Source organism: Schistocerca piceifrons, chromosome 11, assembly GCF_021461385.2.
Source record: "Schistocerca piceifrons isolate TAMUIC-IGC-003096 chromosome 11, iqSchPice1.1, whole genome shotgun sequence".
Classification (NCBI taxonomy): domain Eukaryota; kingdom Metazoa; phylum Arthropoda; class Insecta; order Orthoptera; family Acrididae; genus Schistocerca; species Schistocerca piceifrons.
This window is the reverse complement of record NC_060148.1, coordinates 101,260,596-101,275,254: the sequence shown is the minus strand read 5'-3', so window position 1 is coordinate 101,275,254 and position 14,659 is coordinate 101,260,596. Positions and strand designations below refer to the sequence as shown.

At 43.1% G+C, this 14,659-nt stretch overlaps 1 protein-coding gene across 4 annotated transcripts in view; it reads right to left on the bottom strand.

Annotated features, from left to right (window-relative positions):
• Nucleotides 1-4,461: 4,461 nt before the first annotated feature.
• LOC124720195 (poly [ADP-ribose] polymerase tankyrase-1-like) overlaps nt 4,462-14,659 on the bottom strand; it is a 74,282-nt gene continuing 64,084 nt past the window's right edge. For 2 of the 4 annotated variants that reach the window (XM_047245516.1, XM_047245517.1), the window contains exons 4-5: nt 12,484-12,633; nt 4,466-5,004 (exon numbers count right to left, since the gene is read on the bottom strand). In XM_047245516.1, coding sequence (XP_047101472.1) covers nt 4,518-5,004; nt 12,484-12,633 — 637 coding nt within the window. In that variant the 3' untranslated portion in view covers nt 4,466-4,517. Of the gene's footprint in view, nt 5,005-12,483; nt 12,634-14,659 lie in introns of all 4 variants that reach the window. The other 2 variants (XM_047245518.1, XM_047245519.1) reach the window with 2 other exon arrangements.

Here is a 14,659-nt window from a genome sequence, read left to right as displayed (position 1 = left end):
ACTAGCACGCACCTGATGGCGTATAATGGACAAGACGTTCATGTTCTCAGAAAATGTACTTTGCCTGCAATGTATCACTCACATACACGAACTGTAGCATTCACTGTGCTACAGTCATGCGATTGTGAGAACATACAATACGTGATCGACAGTATCTGAAAACGTGGATGAAAATTACTTACAAAATCCTGACGCCCACCATCGATAATGCTGGAATACAGTATGGTGTTGGCCCACCCTTAGCCTTCATGACAGCTTCCACTCTCGCAGGCATACGTTCGATCAGATGATGGAAGGTTCCTTGGGGAATGGCAGCCCATTCTTCACGGAGTGCTACACTGAGGAGAGGTATCGATGTCGATCAGTGAGACCTGGCACGAAGTCGGCGTTCCAAAACATCTCAAAGGTGTTCTGTAGGATTCTGGTCAGGAGTCTCTGCATTAGAGGGACGTTACTGTCGTGTAACCACTCCGCCAGAGGCCGTGCTTTATGAAGAGGTGCTCGATCGTGTTGAAGGATGCAATCGCCATCCCCGAATTGATCTTCATCAGTGGGAAGCAAGAAGGTGCTTAAAACATCAATGTAGGCCTGTGCTGTGATAGTGCCACGCAAAACAGTAAGGAGAGCAAGCCCCTCCATGAAAAACACGACCACACCATTACACCACCGCCTCAGAATTTTACTGTTGGCACCACACACGCTTACACATGACGTTCACTGGGCGTTCGCCCAATACACACCCTGCCATCGAATCACCACGTTGTGTGCTATGATTTGTCACTCCACACAATATTTTCCTAAGAGGACAACACCTGAATTGTGCTACTTGATGTTGTCGAGTTCATTGGCACAGCCAAACGAAACTTGCTATTAGTGTATACCACAACCAACCAACGAGTGTTCCAGAAAGATCCCACAAAGTCTATGTTTTGCCTCGAATGCTTGCCTGCTGTCTTAGGGTTGGACAACGGCCCTGATTTCATATCAAATGAATTTAGAACATTCTGTGTATGCAATGGCATACATAGCTAACTAGTGCACTGTTCCATCCACAGTCAAACTGGAAGGTGGGACGTTTTGACAGAACTTTCAACCAGCAGATGGCTGAACATCACAAGGCACACACTAGGCATCGAGCAATGCAACTGTTTCTCGTCTCCTATCGTTCACGTCCACGAGATGGAACATCGCTGGCGGACACTGCTCCACCCTCCTCAACATCCAGCGCCCAAGTAAGGACGCAGAGGATAGGTGCGAGGCGAGATCGTTCGTCGACTTGGCACTTGCATGTATCTGATTTCAGGCTGAGATGGATTGCAGGGCCGACATCACAATCGAATTAAAAAAAAAGTGTATGATATTTTATGGGACTTAACTGCTAAGGTCATCAGTCCCTAAGCTTACACACTACTTAACCTAAATTATCCTAAGGACAAACACACACACCCATGCCTGCGGGAGGACTCGAACCTCTACCGCGACCAGCTGCACAGCAATCAAATTCGCCACTGTTAGTGCACAGTGATTCTTCTGTGCCTCTTCCCCAAGATTCACATATCCCGAAGACAGTGGAGCCACAGCAGCCATCAGTGGGTGTCATCACATCTTGGGACGCAACGATGGAGATGGTGCCTTCACCTCCTCTAGTCCTACCGATGGCGCTGGAGCCACCCACACCGCAGCATCTGACGCCTTCTACATCTGGTTATTGGCTTCCAGAGGTGGATGCATACCCTTCTGGTCGTTTTCTGGGGGACGTTTCCGCCAGAGTGAAGGCCGGATGGTGGGGTACCACAGGAAGCCTGACATTCCCTGCAGCCACAGCTTCCAGTCAATCGCAGCGACCACGACCCTGCCTCCCCTCCCCTCCAGACGGCAGTCCGTCGGTTTGGGAGGGGAGGAAATTTCCGGCAGAAAGCCAAGCGCCGGCACGTCAGTCGGGAACGCTAGAGCAGAGAGGGCTGTGAAGAGGACGTCAGCCAATAGCACGCTGACCGATCGACAGCAGCGGCCTCTCGCCGAAGAGAACACAAGCGCCGCTGCTGACTGGTAGCGGCCACTGCTACAGCAGCATCCGAGACTGGGTACATTAAGACTACCTCCTTAGGAATTGTATATGCTGACGAGATTGTTATTTGAATGTCACCCTTTGCTTGCGACACTTCTGTGTTGTTGTCAAACTTAGGTACTGTCATTTACTTATTTTGTAATAAAAGTCTTTTATACATTTTGCTTGAGTTGTTGTTTACCAATCCAAGAAGCGGATTTCCTAGACACACCATATTCGGCAAATAGGCAGGATACAACAAAATTCAGCGTGTAATCGAAACTAATGTGCTGTAAGTACTGGTGATAATACCACTTTGAAACTACACACCAAAGATGCGGGATTGTCAGCACATTAGATACAGAAGTAAATTCGGTCGAAGATCTAAAATGAAGACGTGTTTTAAGTACAGAAGTTATGTGTCAGGAGTCTGGAGTTTTATACAAGTTCCAATAGCACCAAACGTTTACCGAACAAGTATTTATTAATAAATGTTGTGAGAAAACTGGTGTTTATTAGTAATCGAGGATTACTCAATTTCTTTTGAATTTTCAGCAAAAGGAGATTCTCTCTGATATGGCGCCTGCCGCTATCCTGTGATGTTTAGAGCGCACGCTATAATCGATTATAGTTCACTGTTCTGGTGTGAGTGGCGCTGCGGTGGTGATTTGCTGTTACATCGCTGGCGTGTAATTGCAGTGGCCGGCGGAAAGTGACAGGGTAGTCGGTTTCCAGGTACTGCACGGAAGGTGAAGTTCGCTATGCCTGACCTGCTGGTGACTAGCGCTAAGGTTGTTGTGCTTCGCAATATGAGCAAGGTGGTCTGGGGCGAAGGCGACTCGCCGCTGTTCCGGCCATGCGGTGGTGAGTAATCTGAGTTGGCGTACTTGTTCAGCCTGCCTGTCTGATGTGGAGGTCGGGTGGGGTCCTGTGATACTCTGGCCCAGAGATAACTAGCTGCTGAATTTTGGAGTCGTCTGCTAGGTTGGGATGTGAGCTCGGTTGGTTAGTCAAATTTTCCGCTGGAAGCTCCAGAACCGGTTTCTGAACTTCATTCTGATGTGGGACGGCGTTGCTGGAAGTTTGTGCTGTGTGTGTGTGTGGCACGTAACGGTATTTGTTGGTACTAATTTGTTTGCTCAACTGGAGTACCTTTTGGTTATCCCGCTGAGTGGGTCGTTGCCCACCCAGTCTGCTCAGCGTTACCTTAGGTGGTATCTGTTTGTTCCTTTTTTGAAGTAATTCACATAGGTGGTTCCTGTTACCCACCCGGAGTTGTGTTCATGTGTATTTGGCATTTGATGTTTTAGGTAAAGTCTGCCTAAGAAAGGCGTTTTTGGAAAGTATATGCATACTGATTTACTGGTGCTTGGTATATGTGGTCTTCTGCGACCTGAACAACATGATCTCGTCAATGTGGTTTGTGTAACAGAATTTGGTGGTATGTTTTGTATTTTTTTCTCACTGTGTTATTATTAACTTGGTGGAATAGTTGTGTTTGGTATCGTTAAAGCACTTCTAAGACTGTGGTTTTACTATTCATATGCGCTTGGCTTTTATTGTTTTGTTTTAAGAAGCGAGAATTGCTTATTAATATTTGTGTGTGTTGGCTTCCAGCACTTGTTAAGAGCGCCCGAGTTAACGGCGCCATGGTTATCATGTGCTGTCGGGATGTTATATTGTTATTTGATTTTCAAAATTTTATCTTGTGTTGATGTTATCTGTCGTGTGTTACAGAACATAACCAAGGTGCATAAGTAGTGGACAGTTGTGGGAGGCATGTCGGGGAGCTCTCAGTGATTTATTTCGGGGACCGTTTCTAGTGGGAAGGCTTTGAAGTGTTGAGAGCTCGCACGTTTGTGTTTGCATTGGGGGTTGGCCTTGCCCTTTGGTTATATCAAATTATTATTTTGTTGTTATATTTATTGGTTGTGTGTCGCGCTTCTTCGATTTTATAGTGCCAAGTGCCATTATCTTTCTCAAGATTTTTCTTATATAAATGATTTTAAATTGTAATGCCAAGTTAACATATTAGTGGATTTTGTCTCTTGGGTAAACTCCAAAGGCACTATTGTAAAAGGTCATTTGATTTTATGGTGGCAAGACGCCGTTATTGTTTTTAAAGCTGTTTGTTTTAACTATTTGTTAAGCTCTGTAAGTTACACGAATATATTGTTACTTAAAAGAGTTTAGCATTGGCAATTTAATAAATTGTGTACAAAGTCTGCTGTTTGGATATTATTGGGCGGAAATCCGTGGATAGTTGTCATATAAGAACACACATTCCACCCTCCTTCTACCTACAGTTCTCACTCTGGTTGTAACGGTAATGGATTCGTTGTATGTACTACGTAAATATGGGTGCAAAGCAAGACTGCAGGATTAACTTTTCTGAATTGTTTATTTTAAAAGTAGCAGAGGTTACACAGAAAGCTTTATTTATTTTACTCCGTAGTCATCTGCATTACACTCAGCTTGATCTTAGGATGTCTATGAGCGACTGGTGGTTGTTCCGCTCGGCTAGGTCTAGCGGCGTGTCCCCACCATAATTCCTGTCTTCTCTGTCGGCCCCTGCCTCTAACAGTGCAGCCACCGCCTCTGCACGGCCACGCCGTGCTGCATCGTGCAGTGGCGTGCTCCCACTTTGATCCCTGGCGCTGTGGTCGGCAGAGGAAGCTGCCAGCAGCCGCACCACAGCTGCATGGCCTTTCCATGCAGCCAGATGTAGAGGCGTGTTCTGCCAGCGGTCCCTGGCGTTAACGCCTGCTCCTACCTCCAGCAGATGGGCCGCCACCTCCCCGTGCCCCATGGCTGCTGCCCAGTGCAGTGCTGTCCGCTTGTTCTCGTCCTTCGCCTCCACGTCCGCCCCCACTGCCAGCAACGTTCGCACTTTGCTCACTGACCCATCCTTAGCTGCAGCAATCAGCATCTCGCCCTTCATGTCTCCAGATAGATTTCTGCAACAAAAGGACAATACTAACAAATTTCTTCAAATTTTGCAAAAACAGACATAATGTCTTATGGGATGACAGCAATCAGTGATTTTATAATGTTACTTTAAATCCGTCTTGATTGCAAGTTTTTTTTATTATTCATATGACCGGTTTCGTCACATATGTGACGTAGCATGTGAAAGTTGCTGAATTGGACGGGTTACTCCTGTAACTTAAATATCAGATCTGAAGATGGTTCTGAATGAACCGAAACCGGTCATATGAATAATAAAAAAAACTTGCAATCAAGACGGATTTAAAGTAACATTATAATTTCTTCAAAGACACACGTCTGAGGACGAAACACTATCGCAGAAGCAGAACTGTGATGAGTTCCAAGAACACATCTCCCCAATAAGGTTACCACAATACACTGGTGTCCAAAATTAAAGCAACAAACTGCGATTTCCCTGTCCTGTGTCTAATTCACGATATGATCATGCATACTGTCTACAGATGTCAGCACCATCGTGTTCTACACGGAAGACAGCATTCCAGTCAACAGACAACCAAGCTCACAATGAAGTCAGTGCACCTATGAAATGGGATAGTGTTTTCCGGGTAGTCCCACATCCACAATCTCTGTAGGCACAGTCACAGACGGTGGAGTATGGTACAGAGAAGACGCATGCCAGGCTCTCTGCAGTGGAGGGCCATAGGAAGAATGGAAGCAGCACAATCACAAACTGAAGTGGCCTGGTGGCTCAATGTGGATCTTACTGTTGTTTCTCAGATGTGGCGACAGCTGGTAGAGACAGAAACTGTCTCTCGAAGACGAGGGCAGGATCCAACACGTGTGATACGAGAAAGGGGGCACCGCTATTTGGCTAAAAGGGCATCACAGTACTGCCTTACTACTGCATGGCAACTGGCATCACACTTCGCAGTATGCACTGGATGTGTTGTATCGAGGCAAACGTTATACAGAAGGCCACAGCAGAGTAGCCTATATAGTCAGTGACCTGTTGTATATGAACCCCTGACACATCTCCACAGAGAGTAATATGTAAAGTCATCAACACGCCAACTGGATGGCTGAACCATGGGCCAATGTTATTTTCACAGGTGAATCCCAGTGTGGACTGGAGAGTGATTATCGACAGATTTGCATATGGAGGGAACGTGGAACAGGATTTTGGAGCCCAAACATTGAGGAACAAGCCTGTTATCCAGAAGGATCTATAATGGTGTGGGCAGCGATTACGTTGACACCTCTTCATGACACTGTATGTGTGAATTGGCAAGGGTTAACTCCTGTCAGGTATCGTAACGAGATCTGGGGAACTCATATGCCATTGTTGCGAGGTGCTGTGGCCTCATAGGAATATGCCTCATACAGATCAGGTGATTGACGTTTTCTTGGAAATAGAAGATATTGCACACATGGGAGATCCCAATTTGAATCCCATTGAGCATATTGCGGATACACTAGGGAGATGGGTTGCATCACATAAGCATCCACAAACAATTCCATAAATCTTGTGAGTTGCTCTGCAGGAAGAATGATGTTATTGCCTCCACTTGAGAGTGATGACTTCATTCGCAGCTTGCCCTGTTTTTGTCAGGCGGTCACAAACTATGCTGAGCACATTAAACCAGTAGTCGAATTGAGTGTGCAGTTCTGTTAAGTTGGAAAAAAACGAAGAACATTTTTGTCTACCATAGTGGTCAGTGCTAATAGACAAGCAACACTGTGTGAAATAAATGCAGAAATCGATGTAGAATGTACGACTAACGTATCTGTGAGGACAGTGCGGCTAAATTTGGGATTAATGGGCTGTGGTAACAGATGTCCAATGCTAGTACCTTTACTAACAGTATGGTATCACCTGCAGCTCCTTTCCTGGTCTCGTGACTAAAATGGTAGGATCCGAGGCGGCTGGAAGAGCTTGGTCAGATAAGTCTCGAATTCCGTTGGTGAAAACTGATGGTGGTGTTCGAGTGTGACGTAGACCCCACAAAACTGTGGACCCTAGTTGACAACAAGACACTGTGGCTCCATAATGGTGTGCGCTGTGTTTATGTGGAATGGACTGAGTCCTCTGGTCCAGCTGAACCAATCGTTGACTGGAAATGGTTATGTTTGGCTAGTGCGAGACCATTTTCAGCCATTTTTTGACTCCATTTTCTCAAATAACGATATAATGAGCCACAACTGTCCGCAACTGATTTGAGGAACATTGTGGACAACTCGTGTAAATGATTTGGCCATCTGGATCGCGCAACATGAATCCCATAGAAGATTTATGGGACATAATCGACAGGTCAGTTCCTGTACAAAATCCTCCACCAGCAACACATTCGCAGTAGTGGGTGGCTCCAGGGACAGCACAGCAAAATATTTTTACAAGTGACTTCAACGACTTCTCGGGTCCCCGCCACGTCGAGTTGTCGTACTAGGCTGGGCAGAAGAAGGTCTGACACGATATTAGGAGGTATCCCACGACTCTTGCCACATCAGTGAATGTAGCTGTATTCTTGTCTTTCTCTGAACATTTCTATATTTTCTTCTTTCGTCGATCAGTTGCAGTATTTCTTCTGTTACTAAGGGTTTCTTCGAAGTTAGCTTCCCTTTATCTGTGTCGTCTGTCCACCGTCGGTTATTTTACATTCTAGAGATGTACACTCGTATTCAACTGAACAGCCTACTGTGTTGTTCCTTACCGCCATATCCACATCGTTGGTAAACTTCAAATACATCTCATCATTTCTCAGTACTGCATGATGATACATCCTTCTACACTGATTCTTCTGGACGATTCTCTTGAACTTCACTCTACTCTTCATAATTATTAGATCTGTATTTACATCTGAGTACACCTTACAGTCCAATATCTGATTTCGAATCTCTGACCATGATGTAATCCAACAGCACTCTTTCAGTGTCTGTGGGTCTCTTCCAAGTATACTTTTTCGTCACACGATTCCTGAACAGAGTATTCGTAAATACCATCTCACATTGGTTGTACAACTCAATTAGACTTTCATCTCTGTCATCCCAATGCCAATCCCTTATATCCGATGACCCTTTCTGCTTCTCCTTCCCCTGCAACCGCATTTTAATTTCATACTTTCTTTTCTCCTTTTTACTTGTGTCATTGGCATGTGTACCTGAACTGTCGCTGTCTGAATTCGTTTGATGTCGAATCTGGTGAGAGAAACTCTGTCGTTGAGAAGTTCACAGTAGTCCGCTCTCTCCCCTATTTTCCTATTCATAACGATCCCTCCTCCCAACATAGCATTTTCTGCTGCTGATGATATACCTCAATGTGTCTTAAGATAAATGCTTAGCCTTTTCCTAGTTCACATCAGTGACCCCCAATGTATCTAGACTGGGCTTTTGCACTTCCGTTTTTAGACTCTCTAGCTTTCCAATTACAATCAAACTTCTGAATTCAAAGCTCCAAGTCATAGAATCTTATCCCACAATAACTTATTCCGTCTCTATTTCATAGTCACTTCCACCATGACAGACAATTTGCAGAGATCCAAAAGGATAACTTGTCTGGAATCTTTCCACAATGCAGATGGCATCACAACCGTTTTCCTGTTACTGTCATATTTCCTGTGGATGCAAGTTACGTGGTTTTAATTTATTAGATTCCATTGCCTTCTGCATCCTCATGTCATTGATCCCTTTTGATTCTCCAGCTTTCTAGGGGCAGTTTCCTACCTGAAGGGCAATAGAGTTCCTTGAAGCTCTATCCTTTCCTCCTCCCTCTTTGACCCTTCTATTATTGGTTGCCAGGAAGCTGATAACCTTGGCGATGAGCGCCTGTAGCTCCAAACACACACACACACACACACACACACACACACACACACTCTCTTTGGCCTTTGTCAGAAAGATGGCGACCTCTTAAACTGGATGACTTCTGCTGCCACTGCTCTTAATTTTTTTCAGAGGTTAAGCAGCGTCTGTGTTCGAATGTTTTCATTACTAATCAATGGCGCACTCCTAAACCATTGGTATATAACAGAAACACTGTCCCAGCATTTATTTATCTTGTAAAAATGTGAAGTAAGTCGTTTAAGAGCTTTTTGAGATTCTTGGTAACAATGTTAAAAAACGTCTTTTTCTTTTGCAGTGGTATATACATTGACGGAAAAATATTGCAGCACGAAGAAGTTGTGTGACAGAAACGAAAGTTGGTACGTGTGTTTCTACATCTGAATGATGATACTTTCTGTGGCAGTCGCGTCGCTTAAGAGTGGCGCTAGTAGTACCATTATGAGGAAGCAAATCAAGCTTGTTGTAATTACACGCTGTAACGAGCGTGAGTGTTAGTTACCTTTGAGATTGGATGCAGTAAGCTGATGTTAGTCAAAATTTCCTTCGACACGACAGAGACGCCGTTATGAACATCTCACAGAGATTAAACGAAATCTGTAATAGGGCTATGAGAAGCTGGATGTTCCAACCGTGATGCATAAATATTTGACAGGCATGTAGCCACTATGCAGGCCTCCTGGCTGCGGTGATTCCAAGAATATTCCGTCGCAAGAAGACTGGCTTCCAGACAGCCACGTGACACTACTGAGATGGAAGACCATCGTGTTCACTGTATGGCTCTGGCGCACTGTAATACATCTCCAGCAGCAGTTTGAGCAGCAGTTGGCACCAAGTAACACAATGAAGTATTACAAATCGGTTACTTCACGGACAGCTCCGAGCAAGATGCTCTGTAGCGTGTGTTCCACTGATCCCACACCACCACCATTTGGCACTTCAGTGATGGCAAACTGAAGGGCATGGTCGAACTCTGTTGTATTTTCTGACATGAAAGCTGGTTCAGCCTCGCTGCCGGTAATGACCATGTTTTGATTTAGAAGGAGCCAGTTGGGGGTCTACAACCAACCTATCTGTGTGTTAACACATTGGACCTAAACCTGGAGTCATGGTCTGGGGTGCGATTTTATATGACAGCAGGAACACTCTCGTTGTTATCCCACACACCTTGAGTATAAATATCTGTTTCTATCTGCTGATTCGACCCATTCTGGTGCCATTAATGAACAGCATTCCAGGGGGAGTTTTCCAACAGGATAACGCTAGCTGACTTACCGCTGTTGTAGCCCAACATGCTCTATAGGGTGTTGACATGTCTCTTGGCATGCTCAATCATCAGGTCCGTTCCCAGGCGAGCAGATATGGGACATCATCATACAGTAACTCCAGCATCATTCACAAACAGCATTACGGTCCCTGTACTGACCAACCAAGTGCCTCTGACATCGAACTCCATTCCACAAACTCTCGTCCAATACTTGAGCAACACAATTCATGCATGTCTGCATGTTTTAATTCGACCTTCTCACAGTGTATGACCATTTCACGTTTCCAGTGGCTTATCTCACACCTACATTGACCTGCGATCTTGCAGTGTTAATCAGTTAAATATGTTACCCAGGTAAATGTATCCTTGATGTTTCACTACTCTGTATTGACAAGTTTTTGGTTTTGTGATTCTTTTTATCAGTGTATTTATGATTGTAAACTATTTTTGTTTAAAGTAGTTGTCGGTTTTAGTCTTCGAAAGGCTGTATTTTTTTATGTAGGACCTTTTATTAGTCACCACAACTGTCTGATGCCCAAGAAAAAAGGAAGCCTTCACTGTCTTCGCCCTGTATATTGTTATTCACATCAGTACCATGTTCCGCTCGATCTGTTCCCCAGCCTGGTTTTCTTAACTCTCTGTCAACAAAATTTTCACTCCATTATCAAGTATTTTGTTAATATGTTTCATTTCCTGCTCTTTATCTTTTATTTCCGCATGCTGTTGTTTCCCTCTCGATATTTAGCCAGCTTTCTTAACTTTTTATGTCAGTCTTTTTATGCTGAAACATTCTTCCCTTTCCATGTCTTGTTTCTAATTCAACCACAATAATTTATTTTCTACTTTGTTTTCTGCCGCCTTTCTACTGAGATTGTACTAATCTCGTGCCCAGTATGTGCAACGTAATTTAAAGACTATCCCTGAAATTGTATTCAGCGTTATTCATTATGCTGCATAATGAGTTTCTGGATTATCCACAAAATATTCTTCCCTGTGCTCTCTATCTTTAGTCTTTCCTGCTACACTTCCTTATCGTCGATTGTCTTCTTATGTTGAATGGTTGATGCTATTTGAGTACGAGAAATTAGGTATATACTCGTCAGGCTGTCTTATTTATATAATTTCACCATACCTTCTCTGTATCTTGCGCAATTTGGCACAGACATTAAATCTAATGACATTGTACATCTGTGGCCGACCATAAAAGGTAATTAAAGCCCGATATCCTTGAATAACTGGGAGAGATATGTTTTCTTAAGTAACCTGAAACATTACTTATCCCATGTCAACGTTAAAATACTGGGTAACCTTCCTTATTTCCCCTTGAATAGGTACATACTCCTCTATTGTCCAATACCTTGTTGGATTCTACTCTGATTAATTGTAAAAGCATGTTGAATACTCTGAATTGCCACTTTTGGGCCTGTAGAATTCAGCTAGCCACTGAAATGCATTTTGCAACAATATCAGTTCACTATCAGATTATCATTATTTCACGAAGCGACAGTCAAATATCTGTGGCTACCACTATAGATCAAATATTTCAAAGAAGAAAAGTGACGTGATGACGAATTTACGCTGAAGCTGGTCTGCAGTGAATAAAAAGAAAAACTTTTGCAATGTCAGCAGTAAAACTCCCTGAGACACAGAGGGTATTACAGGTGGCGAGATATGGCTGCTGTGTCCATCTCCACTCAACGATCCGCACGCATTACAATTGACCTGGTTTTTATTGATCCAACATGCCTGCGTTAATCAGCAAGATACTGACAGTTTAGTAGAGGCTGATGTTGTCACGAATGATTTCCAAAAACTGCCACTAGAGGTTCTCACATACATCTCTCGTAGTAGGGTAAGATATGGATCTCAACTGATTCTCCTCCCCCAGTGGTGGGGTTCCCACAGACCCTTGAGAGAATATCTCATTAGAGTGTTGGGAGGGTAATCGCGGAAATGCAAGTGACGGTGGGAGTTTCAGAGATTCCTGGTTATTTGGTGAGGCAGCCCAATACTGAATAATACTGAACATGGTTGCAAGTCAGAAGAAACGAACAAGATCCGGTCTCTGCAGAATTAATTCATAATATAGCAAATCATCGCTGAAAACAGAAATTGCCTCTAACTCACCACTCGCTATCTTTGGGGAAGTATCTTACACAAGTAACTGCATTAAGTGGCTCAGTTGTGTTAGGAATTGAAAATACGTCACGATGCAGACCTGTAGATCCTTGCCTCGTCAAACATCATAATTTATAAAAGAAATAAATTAATACCAGAACTATAAGATCTGCTTCGTCAAAAACACAAAATAACAACATTCGATTTCTTCACTTTAACACTGGGCTAACTACCCAACGCGTAAAGCTGTTATTGTGACAGAACTCACCGCAGGTGAGAGACGGTAGCGTCATCAGGCTGTGGAGTGGCCTGGGGAGTGGTGGGGGGCGCAGCTGTGGCTGGGCTCCGGCCGTCGTCGCTGGGGCCACTGTGCGGCTGCGAGGAGGGGCCGGTCCTGCTCTCTCCAGAGCTTCGCGTGCTGCACAGAAGGAACACTGCTTCGAGAAGGGTTTTCAAATCGAAGCCAGTGGTCAGATTACCACAGACAGTACTGCTGAGGTACTGTTCCCACACAGATAATGGAACACACACTACCAAAGACAGTAGTGGGACAACTAAGGCGTTCAGCTAATCACTTCACACATTGCATCTCCTAATTTTCTCATACTTGTAGGCTAGCATACTACACAGTATTTGGTGCAAAACAAAGCACAAATGTAAGGTTCATACTAAGCTCAACAATTATGCTTATGACAACTATTAGTCAACATAGTTTCAATACATAACAATATAAATCACAAAGAAATTTGAATGACAGTATCCCTCCAATGCAATTAATGTAGTGCTGTCGTTATGGGATGGTGTTCCTAGCTCGTGTGTTATGGGGGGTAGAATGTCAAACCGGCCGACTTGGAGCAGGAGAGACACCAGAGAACATTTTAGTTTCCACAGTCTGTACTTTTACAAATAAAATCATAAAACTTCGTCAGAATGTCCAGGAAGGATTCAGTATTCACACTCATAGCAGTGGAACTGCAAAAACATAAAGAAATAATTTTTGTTACATGTGAAATTTCGTAATTTTTCCTCTTCCTATCGGCTGCAGTTGTCGCTATAGGTACACCTTTCTTCATAAGTAAGAGAGATCCTTCGATGAATCATGCACGGCATGCAAACCATGCTTACAGGTACATGAAACTCTAGAATGTATTTAATTTATGAGAAAATGAATGTGCTGTAGCATTGTTAACTTCATCTTTAGAGAAAACTCAAGTTTTATAGTTATATTACCTAAATTTTTAGCACAATTTTTAATCGACTTGCAAAATTCTAGAGATTTGCATTAAGGAGTTTGTGTTTAATGAGCATACCAAGTTTTAAAGTAATAGGATACTTATTATGAATGTTACATGCACCTAAGTTAAGAAATGTCTGTTTTGCGGAAAATGGCCATTAAAGTTTCTGCTTGTATGTGTCATTCCTTTAGAACTGTCCAGCACCATAAGCAAGTTCTTTTGCATTTTCTTGGTCGGTTTTCATTCTTTTCACATTCCTGACTTTATCACCGCCAAAAATAATTTATCTGTTTTCACTACACACTCTCTATCGCATACAAAGCTTTGATGCAGTTCACTCCGGTCTTTATTCCCATTTTCTCTAAAACATATTTCCTGCTTTGCACACAATCATTAAAACATGAAACCGCATCATAAACACAAATAGCAACTGCATTTTGTCCAAGAAAAATGGTTTTTGGCAATATTTCCCATACACATTGGTTAAATCTTTCATTTGGTTTTTGGGTACCACCATGAACACATTTCTTCAATAAGTTTTCATTTGCAAGGTCCCTGATATAGGTTTGGTGGCTTCCGTTAAAGTCCTGAGCCATTGGTGTCACATTTGTTGCAGCACCCTTTGTTCTGTATTTATTGCCCTGGTGACTTTGTGTAGGATTGAAGCTGTGCAAAGGGGTTTGGCCTATAATCACTAAAATTTATATTTTTTATACATCGTACTATTCAGGAAGATATGCGGTACAAAATAGGCATATCTTTGAAAAATCAATTTTCTAAAATTTTTCACATCCTCCCCTTAGCAGTCACGAATCCGACTGTTGGAGGAAGAATCTGGAGAGATGTGTGCTAAAAATCTTTTTCGGTTGTTTCGTCTCTGTTGTGTGTAAGAATGATACGAAAATAAACCTAGAACACGAAGAAATGGGATACAAATTACAAAGGGGAAATTATACCAGTGATACGATGTTGTGCAATGTCGTTAGTATGAGGCATGTTGGTTCCTAATATTATTGGTGCATTCATATTGCAAATTAATTTGTACTTCTACTTGTACTCTAAACATCACCATACACTTATTTTTTCTCCAAAATGTAAGTAATATATACAGATTGAGTTATCCCACCATCTTTTACACATTACAAACATAGAAAATCTTCTACAGAATAGGAGTTGTCAAGGAGAGACTTTTTCAGTTTATTTTCACAT